The following is a 21,914-nucleotide window of genomic DNA, read 5'->3' on the forward strand; positions in this document are numbered from 1 at the left end:
TATTGTTGGACAATGAAATTGCTTGTTTCAAGACGTTTATTATAAATTTACTAGAAGTATTCCGCGTCGAACAATGTGGAAATGTCCTATAATTCTAGGATAGCCTCTTTTGTTAATTCGTTGCAATATTTTTTGACTTACCCCGACAATTTTGGATGGATGTGGATTTGATGACCAATTTGGTAAGCAGCGAAATTTGGCACTACCCCGCAGTACTGTTGTTTGAAAGCAAGATTCCGTGTTATGTCATTTGCCATACTGATAAATTGGAATCAAATTTATAATTTTTGAGCAATAACTCATTATTTGATTCCATCTTTGGAATTACCGTATCGACGACAAAATGTTGAATTCAGTTAATATATATCTGTATTAACTTGCCACAAATTCGTATGTACCAATTTGCTCCAGGGTACGCACTTAATGTTTATTTCTTGAAGTAGATGTAGTTGTAGTTAGTATTTCAGCTCCAGCGATACAACCGATTGTAATTAGAATTAGTTGTCTTATTGGTGCCGGAATACTACACAGTTAAGCTTTTTCGGGAAATCGGCCGGAATACGAATTACGAATACCAATTAGAACCAACCAGAATTTCCGATTGAACTTTACTTTATCCATAGGTGCACGCAAAGTTCATATTTCGATTACTGGAAGCCTATTGGCCGATAGTAGCGCCGGCTAGCGGCTACTTGTTGCCAAAGGCCTTGTTTGCAGAGTTAAAAATAATCGAAGCTCTTTTTTGACGGCTGAAAATGAACCTGATGCTACTCGCGGTAAATAGAAAAAATATTCATTCAAATATCCATGTTATTCATTCAGTTGAATATCGTACAATATATTCATTTCACTAATTATCTAGGAAAATGTTTTCAAATGCCGGTAAAGCATATAAAACAACAATTGTCATCGCTTACATTGATGCGTTTGATTCGTTGCTGCACGTTCGCTTCGTGTAATAATCGGAGACGAATGAAAATCTGCATAGATGAATGGGTGGTTTGTTCGTTTGACGTTTTCAGCTGCGTCACTGAATATTGAAAATGAATGCGGCTGAATATGATTCAATGAATTTGAATATTTTTAACTCTGCTTGTTTGTGTTATAAAGGCTCGCACAGAGTGAACCCAAATCTACCTATCGAACAGTCAGAGGGCTACCTATCGTGCAAAGTAAACAAATCCATATTAAATTTGCAAAAGGGCGAATAAGATTTGTAAACAAACTTTTGTTTTGATGGTTTTTCTTAATTTACTGTAATTTTAAAGCAGAAAACAATTGAAATTACTTCTACGAAGGGTAATAATTTACATTAACGCATATTTTTCATGAAATTCCACTCTGCAGCAGACTAATGAGCGAAACAAGTTTGTTTACAAAAAACACTTTCGCCCTTTTGACGAATTAATATTGAAATATTCTTCTTTCGGAGAACAAGCAAGAAATGTATTAGTTAATATCATGGCGAAATATTTCAATCGTCGAAACAAGACACTGTATTCAGTTTATTATGCTTTTTTGTAACAATGTAAAATAAATTACACGGAATAGTATCAAGAATAAAGTGCTATAAGCCACGAAACAGTGGGTTTTCAATTCACTCCATATTAATTTGTGTAACTCGGTTGAAGTCACTCAAAATTGCAGCAAAAATTATCGGTGCCAGAAACAAAGAAGATGGCATCATTTTAGGCAGCGTTGCGCATTCCTCTGCACGGGACTCTATAATACACATAATGTACAGTAATGTTTTCATTTCGAATGGTTATAGTCCAGCGTACCAAGTATTCATGAATAAGCCCACTATTCTGCGATTCAAAATTGCCTTTGAATATACTTAAAACCCAGATATGTTTACCCGGCTATGCTGTCTACAATATGACCACAGCTGATGGACATTTGGGCTACAAAATTTATGTAAAAATCAGTGTAAACGTCTATTACCTGGGGTATTAGAGTGGCCCAAAGTTGTATGAAAAAAATGCAAAGTGCGAAATTTCAAACCTTGCAGCTGAATATGATAGTTTGGGTGGCTAATAAGCTTCCCTGAAGATTTCAGCTCATTTGGTACACTGGAAGTGGTTCCGCAAATGGCTCAAAGTTTGTATGGGAAAAATTGACCAAATGTATGGAGAAATGCATCAGTTTCACATTTTCAGACCTAGGTAGCGCTGTAATCGATCAATGTTTTTCGTGAGAAAAATTAAGAATCTTCTTGTAACAACAGATCGACTCGTGAAGACTGCAATCCAACAAAAACTGACAAATAAAACTGTTCTCCGTTGGCAAGCCCTTGATTATATAGTCTACTTTGTCGAAGACTATCCCGTCAAGTGTTTCCACCCACGAGGTATGCCCCAATATCAAATGTATCAAAAATGCTCAGGCACTATAGCGCCACCCACTGGAAGAATTCACAATTAAAATATGCTCCATCGGAAAGCCCTGGATTTTAGGATTTACTTTGTCGAAGCGTCCACCCCGCTAAGTGTTCCCGATCATGAGATATGACCCAATATATAAGTTAACTATAGGTCATTTCCCTACTCCCTAGTGCCACCTGGTGGGATAATTCTGCATTGTTCTGTTCTTCATCGGAAAGCCCTTGACATTCTGATCCAGTTTGCCCAAGATACTACCCTTCCAAATGGTCAGCATTTCGTGTTATTAAAAGTTGAAATTCATGTAGTTATCTACCTCATGGAAATCGTGCGTTCACCATAAGCCGCTTTTTTCACTTTCGACAGAGCCACCCAAACTACAACTCATGACACGCTCAACTTTGCGCGCTTATAACTTTATCAGTTTTTGTTGGATTGACTTGCAGTCTTCACGAGTCGATATGTTGTTACAAGAAGATTCTTAATTTTTCTCACGAAAAGCATTGATCGATTACAGCGCCACCTAGATGTGAAAATGTGAAAGTGATGCATTTCTCCATACATTTGGTCAATTTTTCCCATACACACTTTGAGCCATTTGCGGAACCACTTCCAGTGTACCAAATAAGCTGAAATTTTCAGGGAAGCTTATTAGTCACCCAAACTATCATATTCAGCTGCAAGGTTTTGATTCTGAGATTTAAGGTATTTTGGGCCAGGCTACTGGGGTATGGCAGTATTCTCACATACATCAACGCGCAATTTTTCTCCCATCCGAATATATTTGACTGCAGCGTCTGAAGGACGTACATCAGATGGCTTCCGTATAATTTGGTAAAACCCAACTTTCTCTGGCTTTTCAATATAGTATTAGCTCCTCTTCAAAGGCTTCGAAATACATAAAAACGAAAGCGTATTCGAAACTGATCGTTCGTATAAACTGTTTCCGCAAAACAATCGTTGAATGGTCGTAAAGGTTCCTTCTCCGCAAGTTTGTTTGTAATATCTAGCATGAGATCCTTTTCATTACACTCCTGATTCATTACACTCCTGGTTCAGTAGACTCCGTAGTATGTGCTTCAGACAATAACTTCTGGGTAAACTTTAGTTATTAGAATTCGTTGTCCGTTCCGAACCCATAACATTTCTTAGAATTTATATTACATAGAGAATTTTAGCATATTTGAACAAAAAAATGTCTTATTCAATTCAATAATACAATGTTTATTGCTTCAAACGGCAAAATTAATGGTATGAGCATTTTTTTCATTGAAACAATAATTAACTTTTAATCTCAATAAACATTTCCAGTTTGAATAATTTTACAATCATTGCAATAAAATATTTTTAGAAAAGAGAACGATGTTTGTTACTGAAAGGGTTTTATTGAATTCAATAAATAAATGTATTTTCTTTCTAGCAATATTTTTTTCACTGAATAAAGTCCATATCATTAAAAAACGATTATTTTATTGCATGATTGCAAAAAATGTAACGTAACTATAATAACAACTACCGGTGTAAAAACAGATTATTATTTTAGCAACCTATTTACCAACGACCGGTGCGAAAACGGGTGTCTAAATAAAATATTATCGTTTAGCGTAATCAAAATACACACGCATTTGCTTACGCACCGGTGCTGATAGTCTAAGAACGGTTGGTTTCAAAATCATCCAATGAAGGAATAAATAACCAAATAACCGTTCAACAGAGGTCCAATGTTGGACCCGTATTGAACGATTTTGAAACAATTTTTTAGGCTTTTCAGTGGCTTTATTAGACCGATTTAGTTCCCCACTTCGAACAGTAATAAACAAATACATTAAAATACATATAAATTAAATAAAATAGTATAATTTCAACCGGTTCAGTTTTTATTTCTGCTTGCCTGCATCAAAACATAACAACTACCTTTTTCGGCTCCATGTTTTCGCATACGAAGTAACCCACTGAGACGTCCAAAAAATTGTTTCAAAATCGTTCAACACGGGTCCAACGATGGACGTTCGTTGAACGGTTATTTGGACGATGCCCAAATCGGTCCAACGAACGTCCTTCATTGGACAATTTTGAAACCAACCGTTCTTAGAGGGCCATTCCACCCTCTAAGAACGGTTGGTTTCAAAATCGTCCAATGAAGGACGTTCGTTGGACCAATTTGGACAACGTCCAAATAACCGTTCAACAAACGTCCATCGTTGGACCCGTGTTGAACGATTTTGAAACAATTTTTTGGACGTCTCAGTGGGAAGTCGCCACTTTGCAATCCCGATCATTCCAATGCCAGTTCCAGTTTACCGCGGGGATATGTCGAATCTGAACGCAGTGTTCATTGCCTCCCGCATTGTCCGGTTGCTTCTTATTCCAGTTGGCGTAACCGATCTTGGCCCCAGTCGATTGCCAAATAAATTCTCCTTCTTTCGCCAAATCACTTCCACCAATCCAGATTTCCATTTTGGCTGTGTTGTACTTGCTGCTGGATTTAATCATTGCCACCAAATTATCCTGCTGTTGATTCGATGAGATAACTGCCAATCGCATACCAATCGAATTGCAATATTCGCTTGCTTTATACCAGTTGGCCTGAGAAAAATGCAATTGTTCTTACGAAATGTTACAATTTGACAGAATATTAGATTTACCGTAACATCCGGGATGTGATATTGGGATTCCGACGAGCACTTTAAATCTTGCGCGTAGCAGTAGGACAACAACGAAAGAATTAATACAGAAAACGTGCCTCTTAGCATTGTTAACAGTATACTGGAGCACTATCTTTCAGGAATATCAGACTCGTTTTGTTTGGAAGGTTATGGCTTCTCTTCGTATATAAAGGAATACCGCTGATTGCAGAGAAATCGTGCTTTTTATCATTTTATCAGTTTATGCTAGGTGGGACAATTAAACGAAAGATAGAATTAATTTGTTATTGCCCCTAATTGACACTTCCGTCGCAGAGAACGGATTTTCATGTTCAAGCAAATAGGCCATGGCATTTGATACATGTGCTACCTTGAACCTAATTGACCAAAAGAGCTCTGAGAGAGCAATGGCCTGTTTCTAGATCAGTGATAAAGTGATAAATAGATGAATACACTGTCTTGGGTGGCAGGGCATCAAAGTATATGCCCATAACCCCTTGCTTCCGCCTGCGAGCATTTCCTCAAGGTTGCTATGGACAGATCTAACGCATGGCTCACATGCCCTGCCACCCATAAGTTTGGACACGAAAATTGACCTGAACCAAGAGCTCTTAATCCGGCCTGGCTATCCGACACAATAACTAATTCCTTGTCCCTTAGGTCACTTCTAAGCAGATATTTTCTGGTACAGAAAATTAATTGCATATACCTCCGCTTTAAAGGGCTGACTGTGTAGAACATAGAGCCGCAGAGAACAGGCGTCCAACTCCAGCGTTAGTTGTGTAAAAATCAGACATCTTCTAATGTGGTTGGGATATCATCACCAGGTGCGCTACTGTCGTTATTTCGTTTGACAGGTAAGTTCGACTGAATTAACAACGGCTCACATATAGAGAATTCTAGTTAGAGTGTGGCCATGAGGAAGAAGAAGACATGACGTATCCAAACGAGCATGAAATTTGCATCTTAACAATAGAAATACGTCAAATTTCATGCTCGTTTGGATACTTCATGAGTCACAGAGAACAGACATCCATGATCGAACAAAAATATTTAAAAAACGTGTGTAAACCTTTGAATTAATATACGATAAACACTAGCGCTGCCACACCAACCTATCCCAACTATCCGGCAAATCCATTCCGGAACCGGTTCGAATTCCTGAATGGATTCAGTATGGAATCTTGTTCAAAGAAAACAACCGACTCTATCGGTTGATGCATTTGAGCTGGAGTTCATGCTGGAAGTTCGAACCGGTTCCGGACTAGTTTGACTGGGTAGGGGAATAACCACTGTCAATTCTGTCGAACTCAGCCACAAAAAAACATGACAACAGTAGCGCACCTGGTTTGGATATATTAACTACCGTCGAAACCGTTAGAGATTTTACACAAGTTGAATGCTGAAGATGGACGTCTGTTCTCTGTGCTAGAGTGCTCTACTCATATAGACATTTCAAAATGGTCGACATAATTATATCTCTACCTTGTCAAACTAGGGGCAGATATTAATAGATATTCGTAATGCATTTAGCGTTGCGTGTAAGACGTCAAAACCCTACTAAAAACAGCCCTACATTCAACAAAACGTCGAACAAAATGGATCAGCGTAGGACGATTGTTAAGTAATCTTTTCTGCGAGGGAGTGCAAAGTTGATGCAAAAATGGAAATCAAATGCATTTTTTCTAAGTTGATGCAAATTTGTTATACATTCCTAGAGTGATTTGCCGCTAGCTGTCAAACCATTCCGGAGCCGGTTCGGAATTCTGAATGGGTTCAGAATGGATTCCCCTAGAAAAACTCGAGAAAGAGAACTGAGGAGACTCCATTTTGGATCGATTGGATTCGCGTTTAGCTGTCAAAAAAGGAATCCAATCGAACATTGCCTATCCTTATAACATTGGACGTTTTGCCGGACAATGCCGGGGCATACGTTGCCAAAAATGCTGTTTTTCTCTCCGCAGTTCTCTTAGTAGTTTTTCTAGATTCTAGATTCTATTCCTTGACGGTTAGTTGAGATAAGCTGGTGTAGGGGCGCTAGTGTTTTAACGTATATTAATTCAAATGTTTACACAAGTTTATTAATATATTTGTTCGATCATGGATGTCTGTGCTCTGTGATAGAGCCTTCCCGGTCAATCTATTCGGAATTTGATTCGGAATCCTGAATGGAGTCATTATGGATTCTAAATCAAATGCAACAACCGATTCTGAGTCGGAATCGGTTGTTGCATTTGATTTGGAATCCATAATGACTCCATTAAGAAATCCGAACCGGTTCTGGAATGAGTTTAACTGCCCACTGAGACGTCCAAAAATTTGTTTCAAAATCGTTCAAAACGGGTCCAACGATGGACGTTCGTTGAACGGTTATTTGGACGTTGTCCAAATTGGTCCAACGAACGTCCGTCATTGGACGATTTTGAAACCAACCGTTCTTAGAGGGTGGGATTGTTTAACATATAACACAGAGAACAGACATCCATGATCGAACAAAAATATTTAAAAAACGTGTGCAAACATTTGCATTAATATACGATAAACACTAGCGCCGCCACACCAACCTATCCCAACTATTCGTCAAATCCATTCCGGAACCGGTTCGAAATCCTGAATGTATTCAGTATGGAATCTTGCTAAAAGAAAACAACCGATTCCGACTCTATCGGTTGATGCATTTGAGCTGGAATTCATGCTGGAAGTCCGAACCGGTTCCGGACTAGTTTGACTGGATAGAGGAATAACCGCTGTCTATTCAGTCGAACTCAGCCACAAAAAACATGACGACAGTAACGCACCTGGTTTGGATATCCCAACTACCTTCGAAACCGTTAGAGATTTTACACAAGTTGAATGCTGAAGATGCTGTGACCTTAGTTTTATTAATTTTTAAGAAAACACAGTTGATCTTATGTAACGTGACAGATGTTTTCCGCTGTGAAGCAATTCCCTCAAGTTTGATTCAACTACGTCAAAAATGGTGACCAACTTCGATTCTGATGAAACCTTTTACGTATCATCTTTATGAGAGACTAAGTATTTTGCATTATTAAACAAACAATTTTTATTCAAGAGTAATATTTAAAAAGGGCGCATCAGATCTGAATGCACTACTTTCAAAATATATTGTTCGAAAATCGCCATAGGTGCAGCAAAACTATATGATAGCGAGTTCTAGGGAATCAATTCTTCCTTGTGAATATTTTTTGGTGAAAATTTTCAATAAGAAAACAAAAAAATGTTAAAAAATACAATTACAAAAAAACAATGATTTTTTTTGTTAACGATGATCTAAAAACTGAAGGAACTGTCAAAACATTATTAGGAAGTTATTAGTAAGGAAGCATTTTTAACTTCAAGTATGCCCCTTAAATTTTTTAGTATTTGCCAGTCATAAATATAATTTTCTTATGCAATACTAATACTAAATATAATTTCAAAGCAAAATGCTCATAAGAAACATTTTGCGAAATATTTTGATTTTTTTTCTTCAACAAAAATATCTAGTAGTAAAACTACGCCCAGTTTGACTGGGTAGGGGAATAACCACTGTCAATTCTGTCGAACTCAGCCACAAAAAAACATGACAACAGTAGCGCACCTGGTTTGGATATATTAACTACCATCGAAACCGTTAGAGATTTTACACAAGTTGAATGCTGAAGATGGACGTCTGTTCTCTGTGCTAGAGTGCTCTACTCATATAGACATTTCAAAATGGTCGACATAATTATATCTCTACCTTGTCAAACTAGGGGCAGATATTAATAGATATTCGTAATGCATTTAGCGTTGCGTGTAAGACGTCAAAACCCTACTAAAAACAGCCCTACATTCAACAAAACGTCGAACAAAATGGATCAGCGTAGGACGATTGTTAAGTAATCTTTTCTGCGAGGGAGTGCAAAGTTGATGCAAAAATGGAAATCAAATGCATTTTTTCTAAGTTGATGCAAATTTGTTATACATTCCTAGAGTGATTTGCCGCTAGCTGTCAAACCATTCCGGAGCCGGTTCGGAATTCTGAATGGGTTCAGAATGGATTCCCCTAGAAAAACTCGAGAAAGAGAACTGAGGAGACTCCATTTTGGATCGATTGGATTCGCGTTTAGCTGTCAAAAAAGGAATCCAATCGAACATTGCCTATCCTTATAACATTGGACGTTTTGCCATACAATGCCGGGGCATACGTTGCCAAAAATGCTGTTTTTCTCTCCGCAGTTCTCTTAGTAGTTTTTCTAGATTCTAGATTCTATTCCTTGACGGTTAGTTGAGATAAGCTGGTGTAGGGGCGTGTATATAACCCTTAATATTAAAAAATATGAATGGTGAGCCCAGAAAAAAATTCCATGCCTGTCATTTTTAAAAGTTTGTTGATGCTACTTGCATGACCTAAAAATGACTAAAAGATCGTAAGGAGATAAAAATGTGCACAAAATCCATATTTTCAACTTTTTGCCTGAAACCACATTTCTCCATCGCAGTCTAATTTAAATTTGATGATATTGCTTTAAAAATTGAGATGAATATGGATAAATGCTTATTTTCAATTGTGAAGTAGTAATGGAAACCATATAACTTGTAATGTGACAGATCAAAAATTCGAAGAAGTTTTGTGGACCACACTAAAAGCACAGAGAACAAACATCCGTGATCGAACAAAAATATTTAAAAAACGTGTGTAAACATTTGAATTAATTTACGATAAACACTAGCGCCGCCACACCAACCTATCCCAACTATCCGTCAAATCCATTCCGGAACCGGTTCGAAATCCTGAATGGATTCAGTATGGAATATTACTAAAAAACAACCGATTCAGACTCTATCGGTTGATGCATTTGAGCTGGAATTCATGCTGGAAGTCCGAACCGAAATCTCTAACGGTTTCGAAGGTAGTTTGGATATCTAAACCAGGTGCGCTACTGTCGTCATGTTTTTTGTGGCTGAGTGCGACAGAATTGACAGCGGTTATTCCTCTACCCAAACTAGTCCGGAACCGATTCGGGCTTCCAGCATGAATTCCAGCTCAAATGCGTCAACCGATAGAGTCGGAATCGGTTGTGTTCTTTCAGCTAGATTCCATGCAGAATCCATCCAGGATTTCGAACCGGTTCCAGAATCGATTTGAAGGATAGTTGGGATAGGTTGGTGTGGCCGCGCTAGTGTTTTTAGTATATTAATTCAAATGTTTACACACGTTTTTTAAATATTTTTGTTCGATCATGGATGTCTGTTCTCTGTGATATAGGGCAGTCTTAAAGAGACATTGAGCCCTATATCACAGAGAACAGACGTCTATCTTCAGCATTCAACTTGTGTAAAAAGCTGTAACGGTTTCGAAGGTAGTTGGGATATCCAAACCAGGTGCGCTACTGTCGTCATGTTTTTTTGTGACTGAGTTCGACTGAATTGACAGCGGTTATTCATCTACCCAGTCAAACTAGTCCAGAACCGGTTCGGACTTCCAGCATGAATTCCAGCTCAAATGCATCAACCGATAGAGTCTGAATCGGTTGTTTTTTAGCAATATTCCATACTGAATCCATTCAGGATTTCGAACCGGTTCCGGAATGGATTTGACGGATAGTTGGGATAGATTGGTGTGGCGGCGCTAGTGTTTATCGTAAATTAATTCAAATGTTTACACACGTTTTTTAAATATTTTTGTTCGATCACGGATGTTTGTTCTCTGTGCTTTTAGTGTGGTCCACAAAACTTCTTCGAATTTTTGATCTGTCACATTACAAGTTATATGGTTTCCATTACTACTTCACAATTGAAAATAAGCATTTATCCATATTCATCTCAATTTTTAAAGCAATATCATCAAATTTAAATTAGACTGCGATGGAGAAATGTGGTTTCAGGCAAAAAGTTGAAAATATGGATTTTGTGCACATTTTTATCTCCTTACGATCTTTTAGTCATTTTTAGGTCATGCAAGTAGCATCAACAAACTTTTAAAAATGACAGGCATGGATTTTTTTTCTGGGCTCACCATTCATATTTTTTAATATTAAGGGTTATATACATAGGGAAAACAAACAGTTTGACGTAAAATTTTATAAAAAAAAATTCGCGTGTGGTTGCCATTTTCGGAGCCTTGACCATATGCAGGTCTAAAGCAGATATTAGGCTACGTTACAATGCTTATTGGTAACTTATTTATGTCGTATATCAGCCTTATATTTCGCCAAAAGCGGCTTTAAAGTAATATTCAAGTACAATATTGCTTCGATATGCTCTGCTACCTTTGAGCGGCTATAGAACTGGCCTAATGCCATTTACACGACTGTGGTAGCTTGGGTCACAGAGAACAGACATCCATGATCGAACAAAAATATTTAAAAAACGTGTGTAAACATTTGAATTAATATACGACAAACACTAGCGCCGCCACACCAACTTATCCCAACTATCCGTCAAATATATTCCGGAACCGGTTCGAAATCCTGAATGGATTCAGTATGGAATATTGCTCAAAGAAAACAACCGATTCCGCCTCTATCGGTTCATGCATTTTAGCTGGAATTCATGCTGGAAATCCGAACCGGTTCCGGACTAGTTTGACTGGGTAGGGGAATAACCGCTGTCAATTCTGTCGCACTCAGCCACAAAAAACATGACGACAGTAGCGCACCTGGTTTGGATATCCCAACTACCTTCGAAACCGTTAGAGATTGTACACAAGTTGAATGCTGAAGATGGACGTCTGTTTTCTGTGCTTGGGTTATCACCACGGAGAGCAATTTATCAGTTACAAAACTATTCAAGGAATATTGTTAACTGATTTCAAAGAAAACTGATTGGATTTTATTTTGTACTCACTGATAAAGGACTACGAAAGTTGGCAACAGACTGCGTTCCAATATTAAACAAAAATTTCAAGTACGCGAATTTCGAATCAAACGGCCATATGATCACAATTCACAAATAACAGCTCATTCAACACAAAACAAACCTAAAATCACTCTCAGCTAACTCATTACCAGCGAGATTAGATAATCTCCCTTTATAAATTGATTAACTCCCTTACAAGCCACCATTAGCTAATGGCTGCTGTCGAAACCCACACCCGGTTTCAGCAGCTTCTCATCCGTGGCTAGCTTTTGCCACACGAAAATCGAAACCTGCTCTCACGTGAACGAGAAAAAACTCGCACTAATTATATAGCTTCTCTTCCACCTGTCTCTTCCGAATCGCCGACCGTGCGAACCGTTCTATCATTCATCCATTCATTGACACGGATTGCTCGGTGAAATTGAGAGCTTCTTTTCTTGAGCTAACTTTCCCGCCCCGATAATGATACAAGCCGGTCATCGTTCGTAGTTGATGGATCGTTTCTCCGCAACCGTGTCGTGGAGCAAAGAGAACTGAAATCATGCAGGGCAGACGGCACTGTGTGATGGCTCTTGAGAGTGAGGGGAGTATGCTGCACACTGTTTACACTTGATAATTATCCAATTCACTTTCTTGCCGCAGCTCCATTCATGTAGACAATACAATTATTTGGGAAAAGTTGATCTAATCCTGCGCTGTTCTCTATTCGAACTTGCTGGTGTCTTCTCTAATAGATATTAGCAATGAAATTTTCTCTATAAACAATCATACTCACAAAAAAACATTCGTAAAGAAGCCATCGAAAAGAAAGGCTTTGTATATTCTGGTTGCCTTTTCGGTTTTTTAACACGAAATTGTTCGAATAGAACCTCAGGATCGCTCAATTGCAAATTTGCAATTACGTGCAGCTGGAGCTCGTTGGGGAAAGTTGACGTTTTTGGGAGCAACTGGGATCTTCAAACGCCTCATGACATCGTCCTTCAGGTGGTATTTCTTAATGTAGACCGTAACTTCTGGTAAGCAGTTTGTGCTGTACACCTCCCCGTTGACAGCAAGTTGCGAAGATAAGAAGGCCGGCTCTTGGACCGGCTTCTCACTGATTGATAGCCACAACGGGGGCCTTCTTTGAGAACTTTCTTTACGTCACTGATCGCCGCCATTGCCATAGAGCTTCAGGTACGTCTTGTCGTCCATGATCACAACAACGTTGCGCTTCACAATGAAGACATCCTTGACGAGCTGCTTAAGCCGCTGCTTTTGAGTCACCACTTGCGCTTCCAACACGGACGGTCTCCGCATCCTCATGACACGATGTCCATGTTGGCCAAGTACTTGTTGACGTCTGGCCTATCACACCGATCTCCCGACCCTAGATTTGCGCCAAATTGTCGGACGGCCGAAATCCGGCATTCCATTTGTGTAAAAAGTTCCAACGGTTTCGAAGGTAGTTGGGATTTCTAAACCAGCCCACTGAGACGTCCAAAAAATTGTTTCAAAATCGTTCAACACGGGTCCAACGATGGACGTTCGTTGAACGGTTATTTGGACGTTGTCCAAATTGGTCCAACGAACGTCCTTCATTGGACGATTTTGAAACCAACCGTTCTTAGAGGGAGCCCACTGAGAAGTCCAAAAAATTGTTTCAAAATCGTTCAACACGGGTCCAACGATGGACGTTCGTTGAACGGTTATTTGAACGATGTCCAAATCGGTCCAACGAACGTCCTTCATTGGACGATTTTGAAACCAACCGTTCTTAGAGGGAGGTGCGTCACTGTCGTCATGTTTTTGTGGCTGAGTTCGACTCCACTGAGACGTCCAAAAAATTGTTTCAAAATCGTTCAACACGGGTCCAACGATGGACGTTCGTTGAACGGTTATTTGGACGTTGTCCAAATTGGTCCAACGAGCGCCCTTCATTGGACGATTTTGAAACCAACCGCTCTTAGAGGGACAGAATTGACAGCGGTTATTCCTCTACCCAGTCAAACTAGTCCGGAACCGGTTCGGATTTCTAGTATGAATTCCAGCTCAAATGTATCAACCGATAGAGTCGGAATCGGTTGTTTTCTTTGAGCAAGATTCCATACTGAATCCACACCAGCTATCCCAACTAAACGTCAAACCTGTTCCTGAACCGGTTCGGAATCCTAAATGGATTCCAGCTCAAAGGAAACAACCGATTCTGACTGAATCGGTTGATGCACTTGAGCTGAAATCCATGCTGAATCCCATCATAATTCCGAACCGGTTTCAGAATGATTTGACTGGGTAGAGGTATAACCGCTGTCAATTCAGTCGAACTCAGCCACTAAAAACATGACGACACCTGGTCAAACCATTCGGAATTTGATTCGGAATCCTGAATGGAGTTAGTATGGATTCCAAATCAAATGCAACAACCGATTCTGAGTCGAAATCGGTTGTTGCATTTGATTTGGAATCCATAATGACTCCCCTCTAAGAACGGTTGGTTTCAAAATTGTCCAATGAAGGACGTTCGTTGGACCAATTTGGACAACGTCCAAATAACCGTTCAACAAACGTCCATCGTTGGACCCGTGTTGTACGATTTTGAAACAATTTTTTGGACGTCTCAGTGGGTCCATTCAGAAATCCGAACCGGTTACGGAATGAGTTTAAGGCTCAAGTTACCTCAAGGCTTGGTAGTATGCGTAAGAAAAATTGTGTTCAGCTTTGCCAGCAGATTATCCATTTGAACCTTTTCAAAACTCTAAAAGAAGAATATCAGTCGATTTATTAGATCATCACGATTCAATTCATGCAAAATACCTGCTGGAAAAACCATCGGCTTAGCTGGATAGTGCTTTTGAAAAAGTGGCTGTGATTTTTTTTTCACACTACCACACCGAGCTGGGGTACGCAACACAACTGCGCAGTGAAAAAACCACAGCCACTTTTTCAAAAGCACCATTTAGCTAAGCCGATGGTTTTTCCAGCAGGTATTTTGCATGAATTGAATCGTGATGAACTAATAAATCGACTGATATTCTTCTTTTAGAGTTTTAAAAAGGTTTAAATGGATAATCCGGTGGCAAAGCTGAACACAAATTTTCCTACGCACACTACCAAGCATTCAATTCTAACACATGCTTAAAAAAGGTAACTTGAACGTTAACTGGGCAGTAGCGCACTTGGTGGTGCTGAAGATGGACGTCTGTTCTCTGTGACTCAAGACTGGCGTCTGTTTTCTGTGCTTTGCGGTTCTGTCACAAATAAACTCAAGCCTTCATTATTACTTTACTTACAAAATTACAGAAATCGAGCAAGAGTGGCCACATATGTATTGAGTTTTACAAGATGATACGAATGAACCAGGAATGAATAAAGTACATGTAATTCCCGGTGGTTTGTTTGCTCTGTCCGTTACGTGAGTTTGAATTCAACGGATGTTCATCTGTTGCTTTCGAACTCACGTAAGTCTCATGCAAAAAAAACAGCGAGAAAAACGAAATTTATCCAGCTTATTATTTGAGGTTATGTTAGAGGGTGGTGTAAAACTTAATAGAATCCACGATATTGAACCTGCGGAACTTTCTCTCTTGGTAGTCGAGGTACAGGATTACCATATCTTCATTATCTATCATTATTCAATGCTCGGGAATCTTGTTACTGTTCGACATAAATGTGCATCATTTTTCATATTCAACGAGTTCGACGATCGTTTGCAATTCATCAAACAGCTGCCGCAGCAAAAGATTGTCACCACAGACTATCAGACGTGATTCAGTGCGAGTCGGAGGACAGATTCGTAAATCACATCCAATCGGCATTCGAAAGGGGGAAAATTGGAAAAGTAAAATTAATTTATTATCATTTCCAAATAATTTTATCTACTGTTCCTATTTCCGCTAAAGGTGCGTATGTAAAATTATCTTAAATTAAATTCTCATGGAATGAAGGTAGTTTACACACAGTTCTAATTATAATCGGTTGTGTCACTGAAGGCGTAATTCTAACCAGAACCGGTCAGAGTTCCGGCTAAACTTTACTGGGTTAGAGTGCTTTCCTTCTTGGGTACACAGCATATGTGAAATAATATGAGAAATTGTTTAATTGAAGGAAAACAGAAGATAGTGTTACGTCCGGCAAACCGATCAACTATCAATGATATCAACAAAGAAAAAGTAACAACGATGAGAAAAATGCACACACGCTATACTGCCGAGCGAACCTGCACAGAAAATCATATTTGCATGCTAGATGGAATGGATGTGGATCAAGCTCAATTCCGAGTACCTACCAAGTCGTCGTATTCCCCGGTATTTGATCTCACCATATAGCGGCAATGGCAATCATGCACACCGGCTCCAGTGTGGAGTGTGCCCATTGGTTGGTGGTGACAGGTTCGAACAAAAAACAAATTGACCCTCGCTCGAATGAATAATGGATCAGATTCAAAACGGATCGAATTGGTTGGCAAATTAGAGCCAAACGGGACAATTTGTTGAATACGTGAAGTGAACCGCTGGGGAATGGAAAGGAAGCTTAATGGGGCGCAACTAGCTAGGTTTGCTTAAATTTCCATAAGTGATTAATGATTGCTGAATTGATCAACTGACTCGCCATGGGAATAGTTGGTGATTTTATTGTTTTATATTTAATTTTTCGTTGCTTTCTATCTACCTAAAGTGTCTATCACCAACACCAGAGAGACGATCCTATCATTTGGATTCAAGATATTAACCCAATAACACGTGGACCGCGACAAATGGCTTTCTAGCTTTATCAAAATTAACAACAATCCACAGAGAACATGATCGAACAAAAATATTTAAAAAAGCGTGTGTAAACATTTGAATTAATATACGATAAACTCTAGCGCTGCCACACCAACCTATCCCAGCTATCCGTCAAATCCATCCCGGAACCGGATCGAAATCCTGAATGGATTCAGTATGGAATCTTGCTCAAAGAAAACAACCGATTCCGATTCAATCGGTTGATGCATTTGAACTGGAATCCATGCTGAATTCACTCACAAGTCCGCAATGGTTCCGGAATGGTTTGACTGGGTAGAGGTATAACTGCTGTCAATTCAGTCAAACTCAGCAACTAAAAACATGACAGTAGCGCACCTGGTGGAGATATCCCAACTACCTTCTAAAACGATAGGGATTTTAACACAAGTTGAATGCTGAATATGGACGTCTGTTCTCTATGGTTTTAGCACAGAGAACAAATATATTAAAAAAAACTTGTGTAAACATTTGAATTAAAACACTAGTGGCGCTACACCAGCTATCCCAACTAACCGTCAAACCTATTCCGTTACCGGTTCGGAATCCTGAATGGATTCCAGCTCAGAGGAAACAACCGATTCTGACTCAATCGGTTGATGCAGTTGAGCTGAAATCCATACTGAATCCATTCAGAATTCCGAACCGGTTCCAGAATTATTTGACTGGGTAGAGCTATAACCGCTGTCAATTCAGTCGAACTCAGCCACTACAAAACATGACGAGAGTAGCGCACCTGGTGGAAATATCCTAACTACCTTAAAAACGTTAGGGATATTTACACAAGTTGAATGCTGAATATGGACGTCTGTTCTCTGTGATTTCAACTTATATTCGTACAAGTGAATACAACAGTTTTGCTAGCAGTTTTGTTCGATCATGAATGTGTGTTCTGTTGTTGTTTTAATGACAAAAAACCTAGCTGGTTCCGATTTCACAAACGAAATTTCTACGAGAAAAGTCGAGCCTGTCATTAATTTCTATTTCCTTTCTTTGCATTTTCCCTCAGAATCAGCTGGCCCCCACAATTGAGGATGCGGTTGACGAGGTTTTTCTACACAACACTACTTATCGGCATATTACAGGTAAGTGCGGTCTATTCCCGCTCATACACCCAGTCTGTGCAACACTAAACATGTCACATCACAGCTTCCGATTTGCTGCGCTTTCATGATTCGAAAATTACTCCTACTCGATGGGAGACGGGTGTACCCCGTCCATAAGTCGTATACATACATGTAATTAATGAATGGACATAGAGAACTTGCCCCGAAAGTTGCACCATCTCGCCAAGTTCGATCCGCTTTAGGGCGTCGTCAAAGCGTTTTGTCATTTGGAGTAACGGAACCGAAGGCTGTTAGCGTGTGTAGAAAATGAAGTCGCTCCCAGCATGTGGATAAAGCCGTAATGGAATGAAATCGATTAATGGGACCACACAACTCAACTCACGTCATACTGTCAACTTTTGTCCAGTATCCGCCCAATGTCCGTGCGATTAGCGAAGGAGGTTTGGATATTCAAACACGCTGCTTCGGCCTCCCGCTCCTCGATCCGGTTTTTTTTAACGGACCACTTCAATACTGTGGTAATACTGCAACTGTATTATTTGATGTTTTCCTCTCTTGCAGCATTCTGAATTGCGTCCAATTTTCTTCAACACCTAAACCAAAGTGTAACGAACGTTTAGAAATAATTATTTTTTCCTGTCCAAAAAATTTAAAGTGCATTGCATATCGAAGCATTATATCAGTAACTAGTTAGAATCGGTTGTCACTGGAGCCGGAATGCGAAAAGAAACCAGCCGGAATTCCAGTTCATTTCCGGCTGAACTTAGTTGGGATGGTGCTTTCTGACACTGCAGCCACAGAGAACAGACGTCCATCTTCGGCATACAACTTGTGTAAAAATCCCTAACGTTTTAAAGGTAGTTTGGATACCTCCACCAGGTGCGCTAATGTCGTCATGAATTGACAGCGGCTATACCTCTACCCACCCACTGAGACGTCCAAAAAACTGTTTCAAAATCGTTCAACACGGGTCCAACGATGGACGTTTGTTGAACGGTTATTTGGACGTTGTCCAAATTGGTCCAACGAACGTCCTTCATTGGACGGTTTTGAAACCAACCGTTCTTAGAGGGCAGTCAAATCATTCTGGAACCGGTTCGGAATTCTGACGGGATTCAGTATGGATTTCAGCTCAAATGCATCAACCGATTAAGTCGGAATCGGTTGTTTCCTTTGAGCTGCAATCCATCCCTCTAAGAACGGTTGGTTTCAAAATCGTCCAATGAAGGACGTTCGTTGGACCAATTTGGACATCGTCCAAATAACCGTTCAACGAACGTCCATCGTTGGACCCATGTTGAACGATTTTGAAACAATTTTTTGGACTTCTCAGTGGGATACTGAATCCATTCAAGATTCCGAAACGGTTCCGGAACAGGTTTGACGGTTAGTTGGGATAGCTGGTGTAACGGTGCTAGTGTTTTAACGTATATTAATTCAAATGTTTATAGTTTTTTTTAAATATTTAATATATAAGTTTTTTTAATATATTTGTTCGATCAAAATTCATCTACGTAACAACATAATAGCACAGAGAACAGACATCCATGATCGAACAAAATATTTAAAAAACGTGTGTAAACATTAAAATTAATATACGATGAACACTAGCACCGCCACATCAACTTATCCCAACTATCCGTCAAATCCATACCGGAACCGGTTCGAAATCCTGAATGGATACAGTATCCCAGTTATAAACTCATTCCGGAACCGGTTCGGATTTCTGAATGGAGTCATTATAGATTCCAAATCAAATGCAATAACCGATTCCGACTCAGAATCGGTTGTTGCATTTGATTTGGAATCCATACTGACTTGCTCAAAGAAAACAACCGATTCCGACTTCTAAGCATTCCGAATTACGACTCCTGATTCCAATCTCGACATTGAATTCCGATTTCTAGCTGAAAACTCCGGCACAAACCAATTTCTAACTCCGAATTACAATTTCGACTCCTTACTCCAATTCCGATTTCGAACTCTGAAGTCCGACTCCGAATTCAGGCTTCACATTGTGATTACGAATTCAGAATTGGAACTCAGAATTCCTACTCCTATTTCCAAATCCGAACTCCCGATTTCCGAGTTAACACACCAAATTCCCATTTCGAATTCCGATTTTCAACTCTGAACTCCGATTTCGAAATTCGGGCTACAATTCCAACTCCGAATTCCGGTTTCGAACTCCAAATTCTCACTCCGTATTACTATTTCGACTCCGAATTCCGACTCCGATTTCGATTCCGAATTCCGATTTGAGAGCCCGACTTTGAATTCCGATATAGAACTGCAAATCGCGCCTCATACCGATTTTATCTAGGAATTTAAACTCCGAATTCGAATTCCGATTTCCAAATTCGTGCTGCGAATTTGGATTTCAAACTCTAACTTCGACTTCCGATTTGGAACTCTAAATTCCGGATTCGAATTACGATTTCAACTCTGAATTCTGAATTTTAACCATGAAATTCGATTCCGAATTGTGAATCCGAACACAAATTCTCGTTTCGAACTCCGAAATTCAATTTCGAACTCCGACTGCGATTACCGAAAACGGACTCCAAATGCCGATTTCGAACTCCGAATTTGGATTCCGAGCTCCAATTTTGAACTCCGAACTTCGATTTTCATCTCCGAATTCTGGCTCCGATTTCCAAATCCGGACTCCGAATTCTAATTTAAAATTACAAATTTCGGTTCCGGAGTACGATTTCAGCTTCGAATTCTAAATGTGTACTCCGAATTCCAATTCCGATTTCCGAATCCGGACTCCGAATTCCGGTTTTGAATTGCAACTCCGCATTCTGAGTTCGAACTTCAAATTGCGACTCCGTATTGCGGTTTGGAATACCGATTATTAACTCCGAATTCCAGTTTCAAACCCTGGATTCCAACTTCAATTTCCAAATTCTGACTCAAGTTCTGATTTCGCACTCCGAATTTCGATCTCGAATTCCGACTCCCAATTCCTATTTCAAAGTTCGACTTCGAATACCTAATTCGAACACCGAATTTTTTATTTCAAACTCTGAAGCACAGAGAACAGACATCCATGATCGAACAAAAATATTTAAAAAACGTGTGTAAACATTTGAATTAATATACGATAAACACTAGCGCCGCCACACCGACCTATCCCAACTATTCGTCAAATCCATTCCGGAACCGGTTCGAAATCCTGACTGGATTCAGTATGGAATCTTGCCCAAAGAAAACAACCGACTCCAACTCTATCGGCTGATGCATTTGAGCTCGAATTCATGCTGGAAGTCCGAACCGGTTCCGGACTAGTTTGACTGGGTGGAGGAATAATTCTGTCGAACTCAACCACTAAAAACATGACGACAGTAGCGCACCTGGTTTGGATATCGCAACTACCTTCGAAACCGTTAGATTTTACCGAAGACTGCATATCAAGAAGACTGGCAACTCTGTCCAGAATCTGGAGACAGTAACAGCAACGCCACTTGCGGGTAAAGGTGGTACTTCCCATAGTGATGCACACACATATATACACTTTTACATTAAGCTTCCTACCTTCCTCCAGTATAGGCGCTGGAACCTCTGTCGCTCTTCGTTTGTATGGAGGAAGGAAAGAGATATCAGTCTTCATAATATGGAGTCTTCGATTTTACACAAGTTGAATGCTGAAGATGGACGTCTGTTCTCTATGTCTGAAGTCCGACTCCGAACTCGGAATCCGCATTTCAATTTCGAGTTTAGATTTCGAACTCCGAATTCTGATGACGAACTCCAAATTCAGACTCCGATTTCGAATTCCAGACTCCCAATTCTGATTTCAAGCTCCAGATACGATTTCGAACTTCAAATTCGAATACCGATTCTGTATTCCGCCTCCGAATTCCGATTGTGATTCTTAACTCCTAATTCCAATTTCGAGTTCCGATTATAAATTCCTGTTTTCCGGCGCGATTTCGAATACCGATTATTAACACCGAATTCCGATTTTGAACTTCGAATTTGAAATACGAATTCCAACTTTGATTTCCAAATCCGAACTCTGAATTTTGATTCCAATTTCGAAGTACAATTCCGTTTTCCGATTTCGAATTCCGGCTCCGTATTACGATTTCAACTCTGAATTCCGACTACAAATTCTGCCGTCGAGCTCCGAATTCCGGCTTCGAATTTCGTTTTCAAACTCCAAATTCCGGCTCCGTATTTCGATTTGGAATACCGATTATTAACTCCGGA

General features: G+C 39.6%; 2 protein-coding genes across 2 annotated transcripts in view; one reads left to right on the top strand and one right to left on the bottom strand.

Moving 5' to 3' along the window:
* Positions 1–21,914, top strand: part of LOC131685854 (uncharacterized) — an 80,428-nt gene that overhangs the window by 30,031 nt on the left and 28,483 nt on the right. The window contains exon 2 of the mRNA XM_058969861.1: positions 17,639–17,714. Coding sequence (XP_058825844.1) covers positions 17,664–17,714 — 51 coding nt within the window. The 5' untranslated portion in view covers positions 17,639–17,663. The remainder of the gene's footprint in view (positions 1–17,638; positions 17,715–21,914) is intronic.
* LOC131685867 (C-type lectin 37Da-like) lies at positions 4,489–5,171 on the bottom strand. The gene is made up of 2 exons (XM_058969880.1): positions 5,027–5,171; positions 4,489–4,967 (listed from the first exon to the last, which is right to left on the bottom strand). Exons 1-2 carry the CDS (start codon positions 5,132–5,134, stop codon positions 4,626–4,628), a joined length of 450 nt encoding a protein of 149 aa, XP_058825863.1. The 5' UTR covers positions 5,135–5,171; the 3' UTR covers positions 4,489–4,625.

The sequence above is a fragment of the Topomyia yanbarensis genome, chromosome 1 (assembly GCF_030247195.1).
Source record: "Topomyia yanbarensis strain Yona2022 chromosome 1, ASM3024719v1, whole genome shotgun sequence".
NCBI lineage: Eukaryota > Metazoa > Arthropoda > Insecta > Diptera > Culicidae > Topomyia > Topomyia yanbarensis.

Coding starts and splice junctions, on each gene's coding strand:
- LOC131685867 (XM_058969880.1), bottom strand. CDS start 5,134: ATGCTAAGAGGCACGTTTTCTGTATTAATTCTTTCGTTGTTGTCCTAC. Junction 4,968..5,026: donor ATCACATCCCGGATGTTACG/GTAAATCTAATA, acceptor CATTTTTCTCAG/GCCAACTGGTATAAAGCAAG.